At 45.2% G+C, this 19,676-nt stretch overlaps 2 protein-coding genes across 5 annotated transcripts in view; both read left to right on the plus strand.

Annotated features, from left to right (window-relative positions):
- The window catches only part of MYOCD (myocardin), a 93,124-nt gene that overhangs the window by 56,430 nt on the left and 17,018 nt on the right, over window positions 1-19,676 (plus strand). For 3 of the 4 annotated variants that reach the window (XM_061391116.1, XM_061391114.1, XM_061391117.1), the window contains 5 exons: window positions 1,780-1,955; window positions 9,336-9,449; window positions 13,338-13,582; window positions 14,567-14,720; window positions 18,429-19,370. In XM_061391116.1, the coding sequence (XP_061247100.1) occupies window positions 1,780-1,955; window positions 9,336-9,449; window positions 13,338-13,582; window positions 14,567-14,720; window positions 18,429-19,370 (1,631 nt within the window). The remainder of the gene's footprint in view (window positions 1-1,779; window positions 1,956-9,335; window positions 9,450-13,337; window positions 13,583-14,566; window positions 14,721-18,428; window positions 19,371-19,676) is intronic. The other variant, XM_061391115.1, reaches the window with a different exon arrangement.
- Window positions 1,964-4,401, plus strand: LOC133232114 (small integral membrane protein 20-like). The gene has a single exon (XM_061391118.1). It carries the CDS (start codon window positions 3,656-3,658, stop codon window positions 3,908-3,910), a length of 255 nt encoding a protein of 84 aa, XP_061247102.1. The 5' UTR covers window positions 1,964-3,655; the 3' UTR covers window positions 3,911-4,401.

Here is a 19,676-nt window from a genome sequence, read left to right on the forward strand (position 1 = left end):
ATGATACATGAACAGATGTTTTATATTCTTCTCTGCACTTTTCTATTATTTCAAATTTTTATAGATACAAATAAGGGCCCTTTGGGGAATAAAAGTTGAAAACTAAAAGTTCCTATTAAGACAGTCGAATACTGTGTAGCTGTTACCAAAAAATTGAGGCCCATCTCTATGTGTTCACATGCAAAGATCTCCAAGAAGCACTGTGGAGTTAAAAAATATATATATTTTTTTAAAGCAAATTTCAGCATGGTCTCTTTCACCCAGTCCTAACTGAATGAAATGCTTTTTAAATCCGTGTGTGTCTTGCTATATGGATAGAATTAAATCCGGAAGAAGAAATAAATCATTAATGCAAGTGGGATTATTATATACCTTGTTATGTTCATTTCATATGGTGCGAATGAATTTTTATAAGTAAAAATTACTTTTATAATCATAGAAAAGTGACATTGAGTTTTATAAGGAATCCTGGAAGCCGAGAAGCAGCAGGGCTGGTCCCCTAGCCTTTCCAGATTAGCAGTCTGCCCAGCGACTGGAGTTCTCAGCGGCTCTGTGCTTGCCCGGCCTCCCTTCTGACTTGACGCTTGCGTGTCTGAGTGGGGGTCTGGGACGCATGCCAGCAGCGGTGGCGGTGACAAGCCCCAAACCACGTTTGTTCCATTACTTCCAGCTCCTTTCCAATCTCCCCAGTGAGAGCTCCTCTCTCTTATCTGCCCAGAGCTTGAGTCAAAAGTTCTTGTCAGCGTGATTGCGGAACACCGGGCTGGAAAACTTGCTGATAATACATAAATTCCTTTCCAAGAGCTGTGCCTGCAAGCGGGTCAGGAGGGCTCTGTGGCCTCGGCACATTTTGTACTCTGCACTTGGATAATAAGAGAGGAGATCTGGTAACTAAGAAATGGGAGGGACATTCAAGGATGTCACCACAGTCCCACCTGGTCTGGTAACCCCACTTTCCAAGCCCAGGCCTGGGTTCCCCTCCCAAAACCATGAAGGCTGCTGGGGAAGAATCTGAACATGTATGAGTCGCTGGGGATTTCCAAAATAGACACAAAGATAAGAGGAATAACAACAAAATCCAAAGAATTAAAAAAAAATAATAAAGATCACGCTCCAGTTTCTGAGACACATTTATGGCTTTTTATAAACAGATATGCGTTTGTTGAATGGAGCTTCAGTACACCCTGGTGACATTAGGCCTCTTCTGACATTTAGAAATTTAAATTTAGGCGCTCCCCTGGCTTATCCTTAATAGCAAAGTTTGCAAAACATTTCGTGCCGGGTGCCTGCTTTGTATGTGAACACGATGCAAATGGCACGCCGTCACATCAACTTCACCTCTCCTCGTAAAGCCCGAGGGAGACAGGGGGCCTTCTCCCCCAGTGGCCCACATTCTTTCCTTCATCTTCCCTGATTTAGCTCCAGAAAGATAGGGGTTCACATAACAAAATGTGCAGGAATGGATCAACACTAAGTAAAGGTTGACAGGTGATGATAGACCTCTAGTATGTCACTCATTCCTCCCCGCCAAACATGCCACTTTTATAAATGCACATCCCCCTCTACGGAGTAAATAGAGGAGAGACCAAATCATTTTAAATCTACCTTCACTCTTACCTTGGGCTTCCCTGGTGGCTCGGACAGTAAAGAATCTACCTGTAGTGCAGGGGACCGGGGTTCCTTGAGCTGGGAACTCTGAAGGCAGCTGGTAGTGCTCCGAATGGGGGCGACATCTGGAAGCTTGTCTGCTGACCCAGTTCTTGGCTTCCCCTCCCTCAGGGAACCAGGTGACTTTCTCCAAGTCGGCGGATGCATTTGCCTTTGAGGAGGACAGCAGCAGTGATGGGCTTTCTCCAGATCAGACTCGAGGGGAAGACCTCCAAGGCTCAGCGGGATCCCCCCCGGACACGAAAGCTATGGAGACCCCTTTGGCGGGTCCTCGCAGGACAGTCCAGGTAAACAAACCCCCTTCCAGCCTGCTCATCTCTTCAGTCCTGAAATCACGGCTGCTACGGCGGGTTTAGCATAGAGACCTGAGAGATGTCTCTTCACAACACATCATCCTGTTGCTAACTCTCACCGTGTTCAGTTCAGGGTTCTGTGTGTGAGGGCAGGAGCTTCCAGAAAACACCAAGAGAGAGAGTCCCCAGAAATATGTCCTTTGACTTAAATTTTCAGTATCTACTTGACCAAGTAGATCTCTTTTATCTCCATTTTTGCAGACAAGGTAGAAATGAGGCTCCCAAAGATTTGACAGTCAGTCGACAGTCTCCTGGAAAGAAAGGGCCACTGCAGGACTGGTTTCAAAGCTCACGGTCCTTCCTGTGATTGAGTTGCCACTGTAGGATCTGGGGAGCAGGAGCTGGAGGTGCTGGTGGTTGCTGTTCAGTCGCTAAGTCATGTCCAACTCTTTGTGACCCCAAGGACTGCAGCACACCAGACTCCTCTGTCTTTCACTGTCTCCAGGAGTTTGCTCAAATTCATGTCCACTGAGTCAGTGACACTATTTAATTCATCTCATCCTCTGCTGCCCACTTGTCCTCCTGCCCTCAATCTTTCCCAGCAGCAGAATCTTTTCCAATGAGTTGGCTCTTCATGTCAGGTGACCAAGTATTAGAGCTTCATCTTTAGCATCAGTCCTTCCAGTAATATTCAGGGTTGATTTCCTTTAGGATTGACTGGTTTGACCTCCTTGCTGTCCAAGGGACTCTTAAGAGTCTTCTCTAGCACCACAATGGAAAAGCATTGATTCTTTGGTACTCAGTCTTCTTTATGGTCCAAGTCTCACATCCGTACTTCACTACTGGAAAAACTGATTGGCTAAAAAGCAGGAGACCCAAGCTGCTCCTGCCTTTAGCAGGTGTCCACACGCCAAATTCTGCAAAGGCTGCCTCCAGCCCTAGCCCAAACGTAGCACTCCCTTCTTTCTGGACAAATCTACAGACTGTCCAGACATGATAAATATATGTTGCAAATACTATTAAAAGCACATTTATAAAGAGCAGGATGATAGCTGTCAACAGCTACTGCCATGATTAAGCACCAGCTGTGTACCAGGACCAGTGCTAGGCACCTTGCGGGCGTTTTCTATCAGATGTTACAGAGAAGGAAATGAGTTGGTGAGGCTGAGTGTGGCCCTGGGAGCACCACAGACCACCCACCCTCCAACTCTGGAGCATCCCCTCTAGAAGCCACATCCAGCCTTGATGACACTCCCCTCTGCCTGGCAGGATGGTATTCCTGGAGCCCCCAGAGAAGATGAGTGTGAGCGTCCGCATAGGAGGAGGAGAGAAGGGGTCACACTCATGTGACAGCAAGATGTGAATCTTCCACCACATTCCGACTCTGGAGAGAACCCTCCACCCTCAGCCCCCTCCTTTCAGGAAGACCTCACTCCTCTTGGCCTCACAGGAATTGTTCAATGACTTGAAATCAGATACTATATATACACACACACACACACACACACACACATTGCCTATTTTTATTATTTTTTTTATATTATTTTATATGGGGCTTCCCTGGTAGCTCAGTGGTAAAGAACCTGCCTGCCAATGTAGAAGACATAAGTGATGCAGGTTTAATCCCTGGGTCGGGAAGATCCCCTGGAGAAGGAACTGGTAACCCATTCCAGTATTCTTGCCTGGGAAATATCATGGACAGAGTCCCGGGCACTCGGAGAATCCGGGTAGCCCTGGCTAGAGCCATGTCCCGGAGCCTGCGCACTGCTCTCATTTTCGGTGGCTTCATCTCCCTGATCGGCGCCGCCTTCTACCCCATCTACTTCTGGCCCTTAATGCGGCTGGAGAAGTGCAAGAAGGAACAAGCCATAAATCGAGCTGGTATTGTTCAAGAAGACGTGCAGCCACCAAGGTTGAAAGTGTGGTCGGATCCATTTGGCCGGAAGTGAGAAGACTAACACCACCTCTAACTATGAAAGTAGACAAGAGACTTCATGCTTTCAGTTCTGCAGTAAGTTCAATAAGTCACCTGGCTAGAGAACGCTGGCTGGAGCAGAAAACTCTAGAAGACCGTAAAAAGTCCTATGCATGAGGAGTAGGTCCCTTCTTAAAAGGACCCTGGAACAAATCATACTATTAGGAGGGTTTTCATGATTTGGTATCCTTTCTAAAAATGAAGCTGTCTCACTCAGCTGGACTTGAAGGCTATCTACATATTATTCACTCTCTACCTCTTAGCCAGCCAAGCTGTGATATGAATACAAGCAATTAGTAGACTGGGGAAGATTCTAGACTGTTTTGCTATCCTCCAAATAGGAAATTTCAGGGGGAAGCTACCACATTGAGCAGGCTCATAGGGCTCTTTGAAAATGTTAAAGTTGATAAAACTCTTTGAGGACAAGGTACATTGTACTCTTTAAGAATAAATAGTTCAACTCAACTATCTCATTAGGAAGGTTGCTGCATGTTGAGAAATAAACAAATTTGAAGCAAACTAAATGGGTCTGCATGCCTATTAGAAATCATTGTTGAATTGACTGAAATGAAAATATATATATTAAAATGATTTCTCTTACTTAAAAACAAACAAACAAAAAAAAGAAATATCATGGACAGAGGAGCCTGGTGGGCTACAGCCCATGAGGTCGAAAAAGAGTCGGACACAGCTTAACAACTGAGCATGCATTATTTTATATATTTTAATTATATATAGATATCTTATATCTTATTTTTATTATATATAGATATTTTATATCTGTGTGCACTTTTAATTTTTCAATTGAGGTATATAATTGACATATAACACTATACTAATTCCAGGTGTTCACCACAACTGTTTGATACCATATATGTCATGAAATACACAATATATCAGATCAGATCAGTCACTCAGTCATGTCTAACTCTTTGCGACCCCATGAATCACAGCATGCCAGGCCTCCCTGTCCAACACCAACTTCCGGAGTTCACTGAGATATCCATCGAGTCAGTGATGCCATCCAGCCATCTGATCCTCTGTAGTCCCCTTCTCCTCTTGCCCCCAATCCCTCCCAGCATCAGAATCTTTTCCAATGAGTCAACTCTTCGCATGAGGTGGCCAAAGTACTGCAGTTTCAGCTTTAGCATCATTCCTTCCAAAGAAGTCCCAGGGCTGATCTCCTTCAGAATGGACTGGTTGGATCTCCTTGCAGTCCAAGGGACTCTCAAGAGTCTTCTCCAACACCACAGTTCAAAAGCATCAATTCTTCAGCGCTCAGCCTTCTTCACAGTCCAACTCTCACATCCATACATGACCACAGGAAAAACCATAGCCTTGACTAGATGGACCTTTGTTGGCAAAGTAATGTCTCTGCTTTTGAATATGCTATCTAGGTTGGTCATAACTTTCCTTCCAAGGAGTAAGCGTCTTTTAATTTCATGGTTGCAGTCACCATCTGTAGTGATTTTGGAGCCCTGAAAAATAAAGTCTGACACTGTTTCCACTGTTTCCCCATCTATTTCCCATGAAGTGGTGGGACCGGATGCCATGATCTTCGTTTTCTGAATGTTGAGCTTTAAGCCAACTTTTTCACTCTCCACTTTCACTTTCATCAAGAGGCTTTTGAGTTCCTCTTTACTTTCTGCCATAAGGGTGGTGTCATCTGCATATCTGAGGTTATTGATATTTCTCCCGGCAATCTTGATTCCAGCTTGTGTTTCTTCCAGTCCAGCATTTCTCATGATGTACTCTGCATAGAAGTGAAATAAACAGGGTGACAATATACAGCCTTGACGTACTCCTTTTCCTATTTGGAACCAGTCTGTTGGTCCATGTCCACTTCTAACTGTTGCTTCCTGACCTGCATACAAATTTCTCAAGAGGCAGATCAGGTGGTCTGGTATTCCCATCTCTTTCAGAATTTCTTACAGTTTATTGTGATCCACACAGTCAAAGGCTTTGGCATAGTCAATAAAGCAGAAATAGATGTTTTTCTGGAACTCTCTTGCTTTTTCCATGATCCAGCGGATGTTGGCAATTTGATCGCTGGTTCCTCTGCCTTTTCTAAAACCAGCTTGAACACCAGGAAGTTCAGGGTTCACATATTGCTGAAGCCTGGCTTGGAGAATTTTGAGCATTACTTTACTAGCGTATGAAATGAGTGCAATTGTGCGGTAGTTTGAGCATTCTTTGGCATTGCCTTTCTTTGGGATTGGAATGAAAACTGACCTTTTCCAGTCCTGTGGCCACTGCTGAGTTTTCCAAATTTGCTGGCATATTGAGTGCAGCACTTTCACAGCATCATCTTTCAGGATTTGGAATAGCTCAACTGGAATTCTATCACCTCCACTAGCTTTGTTCGTAGTGATGCTTTCTAAGGCCCACTTGACTTCACATTCCAGGATGTCTGGCTCTAGGTCAGTGATCACACCATCATGATTATCTGGATCGTGAAGATCTTTTTTGTACAGTTCTTCTGTGTATTCTTGCCACCTCTTCTTAATATCTTCTGCTTCTGTTAGGTCCATACCATTTCTGTCCTTTATCGAGCCCATCTTTGCATGAAATGTTCCCTTGGTATCTCTAATTTTCTTGAAGAGATCTCTAGTCTTTCCCATTCTGTTGTTTTCCTCTATTTCTTTGCATTGATTGCTGAAGAAGGCTTTCTTATCTCTTCGTGCTATTCTTTGGAACTCTGCATTCAGATGTTTATATCTTTCCTTTTCTCCTTTGCTTTTTGCTTCTCTTCTTTTCACAGCTATTTGTAAGGCCTCCCCAGACAGCCATTTTGCTTTTTTGCATTTCTTTTCCACAGGGATGGTCTTGATCCCTGTCTCCTGTACAATGTCACAAACCTCATTCCATAGCTAGGCCCTTAAATCTATTTCTCACTTCCACTGTATAATCATAAGGGATTTGATTTAGGTCATACCTGAATGGTCTAGTGGTTTTCCCTACTTTCTTCAATTTAAGTCTGAATTTGGCAATAAGGAGTTTGTGGTCTGAGCCACAGTCAGCTCCTGGTCTTGTTTTTGCTGACTGTATAGAGCTTCTCCATCTTTGGCTGCAAAGAATATAATCAATCTGATTTCGGTGTTGACCATCTGGCGATGTCCATGTATAGAGTCTTCTCTTGTGTTGTTGGAAGAGGGTGTTTGTTATGACCAGTGCACTTCTTGGCAAAACTCTATTAGTCTTTGCCCTGCTTCATTCCATATTCCAAGGCCAAATTTGCCTGTTACTCCAGGTGTTTCTTGACTTCCTACTTTTGCATTCCAGTCCCCTATAATGAAAAGGACATCTTTTTTGGGTGTTAGTTCTAAAAGGTCTTGTAGGTCTTCATAGAACCATTCAACTTCAGCTTCTTCAGCATTACTGGTTGGGGCATAGACTTGGATTACTGTGATATTGAATGGTTTGCCTTGGAAACAAACAGAGATCATTCTGTCAATATCAGCTGTAGAACATAATTGTTGGATATTATATCTACTGTATATATTGTGAAATATAACATATACATGTGATGTATGTGTGTATATGTTACATGTGCTGTAACATATACATGTGATACATGTGTGAATTATGTGTGTATTTCACAATATATATGATAGATACAATATATCATCATGTATATTGTGAAATGATCACCAGGATAATTCTAGTTAGCATCCATCTTCATATACAGTCACAAATTTTCTTTCTAGTGATGAGAGTCTTTAAGATCTACTCTCTTAGGAACTTTCAAAGAGACCATGCAGTCTTGTTAACTATGGTCACCATGCTGAACATAACACCCCCAGGATTTATTTATCGGATGTGTGTGTGTATGTTAGTAGCTCAATCTGTCCAACTCTTTGTAACCCCATGGACTGTAGCCTGCCAGGCTCCCCAGTCCATGGAATGCTCCAGGCAAGAATACTGGAGTGAGTTGCCATTTCCTTTTCCAGAGGGTCTTCCCTACCCAGAGATTGAACTTGGGTCTCCTACATTGCAGACAGATTCTTTACTGCTGAGCCACCAGGGAAGCACAATTTATTGTATACCTGGATGTTTGTACTTTTTAAACCCATATTAGTTGAAAACATTTTTATACTGTAAAGCATGCAGGGATCAGAGACAGTTTCAGGAGTTATTTACCATGACCCTCTTTCCTGAAGCTGTACTGTTACTGGTCATTGTCAGGCCCTTCTTCACTCCATCAGAGCAAATTCAAGGCTGCCAGGAGGAAATGTGGAACAAGAGGGAGACAGAAGACAGAAAAAGCAGAGCCAAAAGAGCTGCATGTTTGTTGTGCAAGAGTTTATAATCAAAGCATTTTTTCTTCTCTGCATCCCAAGCTTCTTTGCAGCCCAGAGTCTTTGATAACATCAAACAGTACCTCAGGCCATTTGTATTCTTAGTGCTCTGATAGTAAATTCTTCAGCTTCTTATTTAAAGATGGTTTGGGGAGAAGACACAAGCATTTTCTTTTTCACCCTTGAAGTGGGAAGAAGGGAATGAGCACTGAGCAATGTCAGGCAAAATGCAAAAATCATTTTGCATCAGTTAATCCAGCAGCCTCAAGTGAGAGATGAGGGCATGGGCTCTGAGAGAAAAGGATGCTACAGACCTTTGACACGTGCTCAGGCAAAGACTGGGCAGCTCAGGGGCCTTTTCTGAAAGTCATGGCATAGGACTGTGGGACAGGAAGAGGATGCTGCGTTCATTTCTGCATCCTCTATGTGTGGGAACGTGCCTCTCATTAAGGTTTTCCTGATGCTGCACCCCTACACACACATATTTATATACACAGACATACACACAGACACACAGGTATGCACACACAGACACACATGCAAAGGAATGTATACACATACACATATGCACACATACATTACAGAAGCATACACAGAGACATATATGCACATACAGAGACACACATACACACACACACACACACATACCTACACACTTTCCTTCCATCTGCCAACCCCCTTCTCATCTGACTTTTTCATTGTCCTACCTTTCCCCCAAAGTCCCTCCACTCATTCCTCCCGCTTCTTCTCTTTTTCAATCCACTGTCAATTCCAACATGTAGACCTCACTGCAAGTAGGTAGATCCCGCCCACAGGGTGACCAGATGTCCCAGTTCGCCTAGCCCAAGCTAGTTCTATACTTGTTGGATGGAATGATTATTTATCATGCCTGCTTTCTCTCTTAAAAAGAGTCCTCAATTGGTTGACAGATCATGTACTTGACTCTCCACCCCTGGGGACAGAGTCTGAGGTTTTCCTCAGATAAGAAGCTGGGGTTGATGCAGCAGAGCTGGAGGGTGAGGGTGGGCGCCTCCACTGCAGCATCCCCGTGTCACTGTTTCTGCTCCTGCATCCTAATCAGGCTCAAATTTGGATTTTCAGGATTCAGAAAATGAGAGGAGTGACCCAGCCCCACACCCCGGCAACCAGCCAGACCCGGGCAAGCAGGGGCTTGGCTCCCTGGGCACCCCCATCACTGGGCACACAGCCGTAAAGGTAGGATGGGCCAGCCTCCACGCCCGCCTGAGCATGCAGCTCACGGGGCCATTGCGGGGCAGGGCATGCTGAGTTAGGTCTGGCAACGGGGAAAGTCATGTGGACCGATGGATGGATTCAGTCCACTGGGAGCATCACTAGACAGGGGTGGGAAGTGGGCTATCACCGTACATGGACCAAGAGGCTCTTGCCCATCAGGGATCTTCCCCACAGACAAGAAGCGTCTGTGGCTCCTTTCTTTGGGCTCACAGTTCAGCCAGCAGGTTCCTGACTTGAAAGCCTTCGGTAGCTTAGCCTAGAGACAGACACTGACCTCAGTGCACACAGGATTTGCACGCGCTGTAACACAGGTTTAGATAGGACAGTGGCTTTTACACAAGGGAGGCCAGCCTGAAGGTCTTGCCTAAAGTAAAACCTCTGTCAGTCAAGCCAGTCTCCCTGTGGACATGAACGGAGGCCTCATATTCGCAGGAGGCACAGAATAAGCAGGATCGCGTAGTTTGGGTTTAATTTTCTCAGCATTATATCTAACAATTCACAAAGTACTTTCTCCTCAGTTAACTGGTAGTCATTTGACTTTTTTCATAATATTTTATCCCAAATAACTTCTCATTGACTTGGGGGCATATTAATATTTTCTCAGCTCTAAAGCTGGCACTTAATGCTGAGATGATTCTTAAGAAATACTTTTAAAAGCTTGCAAGCTGAGTAAGAATCAGTGTTAAAGTAATGGCCCTGCCACCCTGTCCATGCATATACACAAAAGTGGTCTTCTTTTTTTTAATTTTGTTTGTTTCTTTATGGCTATGCTGGTCATCACTGCTGCATGGGCTTTTCTCTAGTTGCGGAGAGTGGGAACTGCTCTCCAGTTGCGGTGCTCGGGCTTTTCCTTGCGGTGGCTTCTCTTGTTGCAGAGCACGGGTTCTAGGGTGCTCGGGCTTCAGCAGGTGCAGCAAGTGGGCTCAGCAGTTGTGGCCCTTGGGCTTAGTTGCTGTGGAATCTTCCTGGATCAGGGATCAAGCCCATGTTTCCTGCACTGGCAGGCAGATTATTTACCACGGAGCCACCAGAGAAGCCCACAAAACTAGTTTTCATGTTCTGAATGGATGACAGGCATTTCTGATTCCCAGGAAAGCTCCCCAGACTGCAGTGGCTTAAACCCAGCCTACAATCCACTCTTTCCTGGTGGCTCAGCTGGTAAAGAATCCACCTGCCAATGCAGGAGACACAGGAGATCTAAGTTCGATCCCTAGGTTGGGAAGATCCCCTGGAGAAGGGAACCCACTCCAGTATTCTGACCTGGAGAATTTCATGGACTTGTCCATGGAGTCGCAAAGAGTGACTTTCACTTCACAATCCACTCAGCTCAACAGCTTTGAAATTATGTGGCTATTGGTGAATTTTGTTCATTACAGGTAGAGGGAAGAGACATATTGACTTGGGAGAATATTTATATTTTAATATTAATATGATTCAGTGATTTCCACCATTGGGAGCAAAGAGAAATTGTATTAATATTTCTACTGAAGTGTTTAAATTTTGCCTAATGCAAAAGAGTTGGAAAAGACCCTGAAGCTGGGAAAGATTGAAGGCAGGAGGAGAAGGGGACGACAGAGGATGAGATAGTTGGATGGCATCACCGACTCTATAGACATGAGTTTGAGCAAGCTCCAGGAGTTGGTGATGGACAGGGAAGCCTGGTGTGCTGCAGTCCATGGGGTCGCAAAGAGTCAACTGAGCAACTGAACTGAACTGAATGCAAGTGAGCAGAGCCTTCAGCCTCTTCGTACTAAGAAAGTGTAGTAATTGTCCTGAGAAAGGACAATCAATTTCAATTAAGAGTCATGTCAAAAATATGCAACTATACAGTTCCAGGTGTGCTTCCCACGTGATGCTAGTGGTAAAAAAAAAAAAAAAAAAAAAAAAACCGCCTGCCAATGAAGGAGACATAAGGGATGCGGGTTTGATTCCTGGGTTGGGAAGATCCCTTGGAAGAGGGCATGGCAAGCCACTCCAATATTCTTGCCTGGAGAATCCCATGGACAGAAAAGCCTGGCAGGCTCCAGCCCATGGGGTTGTATGGAGTCAGACATGACTGAGCAAATGAGTGCAGCACACACAAAGTTCCAGTGATTCAGAGTTCCGTGGCTTCCGTGGTCCATGCTTCTCACTATCTGGAGCAAACGGTTTGATTTACAATACCTTCTGAATGCTCAGAGTCTCCGTGATAATAAGGCAACAAATAGAGAAGATGGCTGAGCCCCTGATTTAGTTGCTTTAGATGCAAGGCTGCAGCTTCCCCAGACAAGCAGGTCCTAGGAGGAGTGCGAGCAGGGCAGAGCTGACTGCAGGAGCTGGGGGAAACTCTCCCAAGAACAGAAGGCTGACTCGTTACCTGGAGCACTAACTCATCGATGACTGAGCAGGAAGGAGGGCCCCTGGCCCATAGGAATCCTTGAGCTAAGTGTACAAGAAGCCTTCCTGAGAACACACACACAAAAAGGCTTTGGTGGACGGGCACGCTGAGTCAGAGAAAAGCAAATCCAATAAGTCACCTACAGATGTGTGTTTCGTGGTTAAAATGGGAAAGCTTCCCTGTGACAACCTGCCTGCTGGCTATTCAGGAGCTCCCTCTTCTGGACACTGCTGGTACCACACCTTCCCTTGCCGGCTTGTTCTCAGATTAAGACCCTTCCATCATCACATCCCTGTTCATTTCAATCTTCTATAATACAGTCAGGAATTGGAAATGTATTTTTTTTTTTAACTGAGTGAAGTACAGACCTATTGCTTCTCAGTCTCTGGAGGTCTTTGGATTTCAGGGACAGGTTATAAATATAATCACACTGTCCTTTGAAATCTTAATTGTTTCAACAATATATTTTACCATTCTCCCGTTGGTTACTGAAATCAAAAGTAGAGAATATTTTACCCAACTTGCAGGTCGGGGTCATTGAGATATAGTAAAGTTGGATAACTATACCATGTTCAAAAATGTGTCTTCACTTCCAGGCCTCCGTCCTTAACTTTTTTCAAGGATCCAAACTGTACACCATGATTGGTAACTTCTGGAAAGGTCTCAGTGGGTGACTTGTCCTTCCTGTAGTCAGTGAAGAATCTTTAGTTCAGAGGGTGTCACTTCCTGATTTTATATCAGTATTTGGTGGGAAGGGGAATTGATTTAGAAGCAACAAGAATCCACCTTTTGGGTTTTTAGAGACAGCCTTAATTTCATCTCCTTTTATGTTGTTAATAAGTCAGCTCACGAGGAGCTTCACTAAAGATGATGACACATATACAGACTAAAGAACCTTCTTCGGACCGCCCTGGTGATGCAACGGTTAGGACTTGCCCTTTCAATGCGGGGAGTGTGGGTTCAATCCCTGGTCGGGCAGCAGAGATCCCACATGTCTCACAACCAAAACACCAAAACAGAAACAGCAGTGCAACAGATTCAATAAAGGCTTTAAAAATGGTCCACAGTGAACTTTTTTTTTCCCCCTCCAAAAAAAAGAACCTTCTTATGAACCTAACCCAAGAACAGAATGTCGTCTTCATTAGTCATCAGGTTTAGGTTTTAGGTTAGGAAGCTGGCCTCAGTGAAACATAGACTTACCTCTCTGTTCTGGGAAGGAAGTTCCCCGAAGCCACTTCTAAGACTCAAGACTTCCTGCCTAAGGAGTGTCCATCCTTTGCGATGTATTTGCATGGATTTGTTTGTTAGGTACCTTAACTTCCAGGACCTCCTCGTGCCTCCTGTCTTTGCTATATTGTGTGTCGGGGGTTCAAGGACACCCATCAGATAAAATCTAGAGGTAATATTCCTGATGCCAAGCCGTTCCCATCCACCACCTAAAAGCACATGCCGTCTCTCCATCTGCTTTGCAGTCCAAGTCCTTGAGCGACAGCAAGAACCGCCACAAAAAGCCCAAGGACCCCAAGCCAAAGGTGAAGAAGCTCAAGTACCACCAGTACATCCCCCCAGACCAGAAGGCGGAGAAGTCCCCTCCGCCCATGGACTCTGCCTACGCCCGGCTGCTCCAGCAGCAGCAGCTCTTCCTGCAGCTGCAGATCCTCAGCCAGCAGCAGCAGCACCGCTTCAGCTACCCCGGGCTGCACGCAGCTCCACCCAAGTAAGTCAGCCAAGCCTGGGGGGCGGGGGAGGGGGGAGGGGGGAGGACGTGGCGGGGGTGGGGGGGCACCTGGGGATGGAGGCTGGCTGTGGCTTCTCCATCAGAGGACCCAGCGAGTCCCACACCGCACCACGTCCTGTGGTCGGGTCGCCCAGTCTTCCCCGAACCACCAGACACCAGCTGGGTCGGGGGGTGGGTCCCGCAGTTCAACTCAGTTCTGATGCCCTCTACCCAGAGATGGTGTTGGATCTCAGTCTCAAAGCTTGAGGGCTTAGTCCCCCAGGACTGGCCCCTCACCCTCCAGACACCAGTCACAAGTCCAAGTTGTCACCTGTCCTTCTGACAGACCAGCTATTGACTGGACTTTCCAATAACCTCTTCCTTGGGTTCCAATTAATTTCCTAGAGTTGCTCACAGAACTCAGAGAAACATTTTACTTATTAGACTACCAGTCTGTTGTAAAAGCATGTAGGTCCTCATGGGAGCAGCCAGATGGAAGAGAGGCCTGGGGCGGTACATGGGAGTCAGGCAGAGCATCCATGTCCCTCCAGATACACCACTCTCCCCAAATCTCCACCTGCTACACAACCCGGAAGCTCTCCAAACCCCATTCTTTTGGGTTTTTATAGAGGTTTCATTACGTTATTGAGTAGATCATTGGCCTTTGTGAATCAATTCAACCTCCAGCTATTTCTCTTCCCTAGAGGTCAGGGGTGGGACTGAAAACTCCAACTCTCTAATCACATGATTCAGTCTCCAGGCCACCAGCCTCCAAGCTTAAGTGGCTTCCAACAGTCACCTCATTAGGATAACAAAAGACAGCTTTTGTTTTCATGACTTAGGAAACCCCCAGGGTTTTAGAAGCTGTGCCAGAAACCAGGATGAAGACCAAATATATACATTTCCTATTATAAATCACAATGTCATATCCCCATACATAAATCTGACTGTATTTTCAGTACCTCTTCTGTGTTTGTTTTACAGGGAACCAAATGAGCAGATGGCCAGAAATCCAAATGCTTCTTCAGCACCGTTGAGCAATACCCCTTTGTCTCCTGCCAAAAACAGCTTTTCTGGACAAACTGGTGTCTCCTCTCTCAAGCCAGGCCCACTCCCATCCAACCTAGATGATCTGAAGGTATAGGGTTTGGCATTATTTTGTTTTTTTAAAACAAATATTTTTAAATTATTTATGTATTCATTTGGCGGTGCCGGGTCTTGGTTGCGACATGCAGGATCTTTAGTTGCAGAGTGTGGGATCTAGTTCCCTGACCAGGGATGGAGCCCAGGTCCCCTGCATTGGGAGCACAGTCTTAGCCACTGGGCCACCAGAGAAGGCCCTGGTGTTCAGTCACTCAGTTGTGTGCAACCTTTTGTGACCCCATGAACTGTAGCACTCCAGGGTTCCCTGTCCTTCACCAGCTCCCAGAGTTTGCCCAAGCTCATGCCTATCCAGTCAGTGATGCCATCCAACCATCTCATCCTCTGCTGCCCCCTTCTCCTGCCCTCAACCTTTCCCAGCATCAGGGTCTTTTCCAATAAGTTGGCCCTTCACATCAGGTGGCCAAAGGGTTAGAGTTTCATCTTCAGCGTCAGTCCTTCCAGTGAATATTCAGAGTTGATTTCCTTTAGGATTGGCTGGTTTGACTTAAAAATTCATCAACAATTAAAACACCAGTGAATGTATAAAAGAGGTGAATACAAATCTTTGTGCCAAGCAAGCCTACACAGCATAACAGTCTGAAATTTAAAGTAAACTGGACTGAACAAGTATTCATTTTATTTTAGAATATGAGCTGCATTATTTAATAATGTAGTTTAAATTATTCAGTGCTAGAGAGGATTCTAAAAATGAATGTAGAGCTCATTAATTTTAAGTAATTCTAAATTAAAACAATAACGAGTTGCCATTTTTCACTTTTTCAAACCAGTGAATATAGAAGAAAATGGCAAGACAAGGCTAGCCAGGCTAGGGGGCTGAGAGCGTATCTTATTGCTTGTGATATAGTCAGTAATTGCAATCCTTTTGAAGATAATTTTTTAAGTAACTCTTAAGGTAATATATACTCACTACTGAAATATGATAGTGTATAAAAAAAGTATTTTAAAAGACAATTGACTCACAGATTCTATAGTATTTCCTTTTAGACTTAAAATATTTGTGAATATGTTTGGTTTTAAAATAATTACTGAGTATATACTTCTGGCATGCTTTTCTATTGTATTATTTATCATGGACTTTTTCATAACTTTTAATATTTCAGTAAGGTTTTTCTTTTTAGTACTGGCATATCATTTCTCCACCTCATTGACCTCCGTCTATTGGACTTCTGCTTCCAAATTTTTGCTATGAAATGTATAATTCACATACACATTTAATTTCTCTAGTTATCTCCCCAGGCTGAATACAGGTTCAGGAGTGGAACTCCTGAACCTAAACGCATGACTGTTTTTGAAAGCTCTTTGTCCGTGTTGTCACATTCCTGTCCTGAATGTCTGTGCCAATCTGTTCCCAGAAGGACTGTGTTCGGGCAAAACCCCTCAAGCCGGCACGTGCCCAGTGGTCCACCTGGGCAGATTCTGATTCGATAGGTGTGGCGAGGGCCCTGAGAGTCTGCATTTCTATCATAAGCTCCCAGATGCTGTCTGATGCTGCTGGGCCCATGGTCAGAATAGCAAGGTTTAAAAAGCTTTTTTTTTTTCCTTAACATTTTTATCGGAGAAGGCAACGGCACCCCACTCCAGTACTCTTGCCTGGAAAATCCCATGGACGGAGGAGCCTGGTAGGCTGCAGTCCATGGGGTCGCTGAGAGTCAGACACGACTGAGCGACTTCACTTTCACTTTTCACTTTTATGCATTGGAGAAGGAAATGGCAACCCACTCCTGTGTTCTTGCCTGGAGAATCCCAGGGATGGGGGAGCCTGGTGGGCTGCCGTCTATGGGGTCGCACAGAGTCGGACACGACTGAAGAGACTTAGCAGCAGCAGCAGCAACATTTTTATACAATTATTTTTGCTGCTACTTCACTGACACAAAGTGTTATTATTCATTTCTTTGTCTATCTGGTAAACGCAAAGCTAGGTACATATTTATTTCTTGGAATATTAGCTGGTACTCAGATGTTATAGGTTATTTTTCTTTTAATTTTCTTAAAAAATAATTTTTTTTTGATGTGGACCATTTTTCAGGTCTTTATTGGATTTGTTACAATATTGCTTCCGTTTTATCTTTTGGTGTTTTGGCCACAAGGCACGTGGAATCTTAGCTCCCCAACCAGGGATCAAACTTGCATTGGAAGGTGAAGTTTTAACCAATGTATTGCTAGGGAAGACCCCATTTTTCTTTTAATTTTATCTTTTGTTTGTGAAGGGTTGGATTGTGTCCATTACCCAGTTTTAGTTTGGGTGTCAATATTTTCCTGTGGATATGCTGAGCTTACTATTATTTTCCCTGCTTTTTTTTTAAAAATGAGATGGCTATTTGTATTTTCTCCCAGTATTTTTGACCTATAGTTTTCAGTTTTGTGGCCAGTATTTTTATTATTAGTCTCTTAGCTTTGAGGTTCAAAAAGACCTTTTTGTACAAAACATCACAAGAGTATCTCCCTATTGATTTCTGGCTGTTGTATTGAATTATTGACACTTAGGTATTTGATACATTTTCCATTTTGATTACAAAAGTAATATGCTGATGAGGGCTATTTTAGAAATGCAGATAAAGAGAACTGTTGGTAGAATTTTAGCTTATTTTTATCCAGACGTTTTCATCTGCAAGCAGACGTTTAGATATATATACACGTACATGTATTTATAGGCTTCCCGTGGTAAAGAATCCACCTGCCAATGCATGAAACATGGGTTTGATCCCTGGGATAGGAAGATCCCCTGGAGAAGGAAATGGCAACCCACTCCAGTATTCTTGCCTGGGAAATCCCATGGACAGAGGAGCCTGGTGGGCTACAGTCCATGGGGTCGAAAAGAATCGGACACGACTGGGGTGGCTAACACAACAGCAACAGACATTTATGGATATAAATGTGGGGTTAAAATAATTCCTTGTGAGTCCACATAACAATAAAGCAAGAACCTTGCACCAACAAATCCTAAGCCATTTTTATCCCCACAAAACTGTGTAAGAGAGGTACTGTCACCCCATTTCACAGAGCGATCACTGAGTTGGGAGGAGGCAGGACCAGGATTTGAACTGATGGTCTCATCTCCGCACACACTTCTCTCAGTATATGACTGTTATCCAGCCAGTCACTAAAATTAGGACATTCATGGCAATGCAGAACTGTGATGCTCAAAACTTGGTCCTGGCACCAACAGCATCCTCCAGGAACTTGTTTGAGACCCCGATTCTCAGTGCCCAACCCAGACCTGCTGAATCAGGAACCCCATGGGGGGGCATGGCTCTGCTCTAATGTTCTTGCCAGGTGTGGGGAAAATGGGATGAGCAGGCTGTTCACCAAAGGCACAGAGGCCCTAGCATGTCAGGCTGCCCTGTGTTGCTGGTTGAGGGTTGACGTCTAAACCCAGGCAGGTACCAGCTTTGTCACCTGTTAAATGGGGGCAAGGACTAGGATGGGGGTTGCAAGGCAATAGACCAGATAACCCCCGTGGTTCATCTGAGCTGGACATTTCTATAATGTGAGACCATGAAAACATGGTGTATGATTTTTTTTTTTTACAAATCATTGAAAATGTGCAAGATGATATCAAAATTGTTAACAAATAAGGGGACATGTTAGATTCCATTTGTGACATCTTAAAGCTGCCATAACAATACTTAAAAAAAAAAAAGATTGTCACTAAGCAGCGTTAACGCCAGCCTGGTTTCTTCAGGTCTCTGAGTTAAGACAACAGCTTCGAATACGAGGTTTGCCTGTGTCCGGTACCAAGACGGCCCTCATGGACCGACTCCGGCCCTTCCAGGACTGCTCTGGGAACCCTGTGCCCAACTTCGGTGACATCACGACTGTCACCTTTCCGGTGACGCCCAGCAATGCGCTGCCCAGTTACCAGTCCTCCCCCTCCACCGGTGCCCTGTCCAACGGCTTCTACCACTTCGGCAGCACTAGCTCCAGCCCCCCAATCTCACCCGCCTCGTCTGACCTGTCGGTGGCGGGGTCCCTGCCGGACACCTTCAACGACGCCTCCCCATCCTTTGGCCTGCATCCCTCCCCGGTCCCCGCGTGCGCCGAGGAAACTCTCATGGGCAGTCTGAATGGCGGCTCCATGCTTCCGGAGCTGGACGGGCTGGACTCAGAGAAGGACAAGATGCTGGTGGAGAAGCAGAAGGTGATCAACGAGCTCACCTGGAAGCTCCAGCAAGAACAGAGGCAGGTGGAGGAGCTGAGGCTGCAGCTGCAGAAGCACAAGAGGAGCGGCTGTCCCGACAAGAAGCCGCCCCCCTTCCCAGCCGCCCCCATCAAGCAGGAAGATGCCGTGTCCAGCTGTCCTTTCTCATCCCGGCAAACAGCCATGAAAAGACAGAGCACTGGCTCGGAGGGCCAGCCGCCACCGCCTCGCGAAGACGCTCAGCTCCTGCCCCTGGGGAGCACTCACTGTGCAGAGCCCTCGGGTCAGACCAACGTACTGTCTTCCACATTCCTCAGCCCGCAGTGCTCACCGCAGCATTCACCCCTTGGGGCTGTGAAAAGCCCACAGCACATCAGTTTGCCCCCATCGCCAAACAACCATTACTTCCTTCCCCCATCATCAGGCGCCCAAGGAGAAGAACACAGGGTCTCCTCACCTGTCAGCAGCCAGGTGTGCACTGCACAGGTAAGAACTGGCCCCGTGCTCTTCCCGAAAGTGCGATGTGAATTTACAACTGCTAAGGAGCTGACCTTGGAACTTTGCATGGGGAGGGTTTGCTAAAAGTCTGATAGTAACTCCCGGGCACCACGATCCACAAACCTTTACAGTCAGACAAACTCACTTATGAGACAAGGATGGCAAACTTATTCTGTAAAGAGCTGGATGATAAATGTTTTTTCTTTGTGGAATGTACAGTCTTTGTCACAGCCACTCAGCTCTACCTCTGGAGCCCCAAAGCAGCCATAGACAACATGGTAAATGAATGCACAT

This window comes from Bos javanicus, chromosome 19 (genome assembly GCF_032452875.1).
Source record: "Bos javanicus breed banteng chromosome 19, ARS-OSU_banteng_1.0, whole genome shotgun sequence".
Taxonomy (NCBI): Eukaryota; Metazoa; Chordata; class Mammalia; order Artiodactyla; family Bovidae; genus Bos; species Bos javanicus.

What these genes read in the sequence shown, in the direction of transcription:
- LOC133232114 (XM_061391118.1), top strand. Translation starts at nt 3,656, where the DNA reads ATGGACAGAGTCCCGGGCACTCGGAGAATCCGGGTAGCCCTGGCTAGA.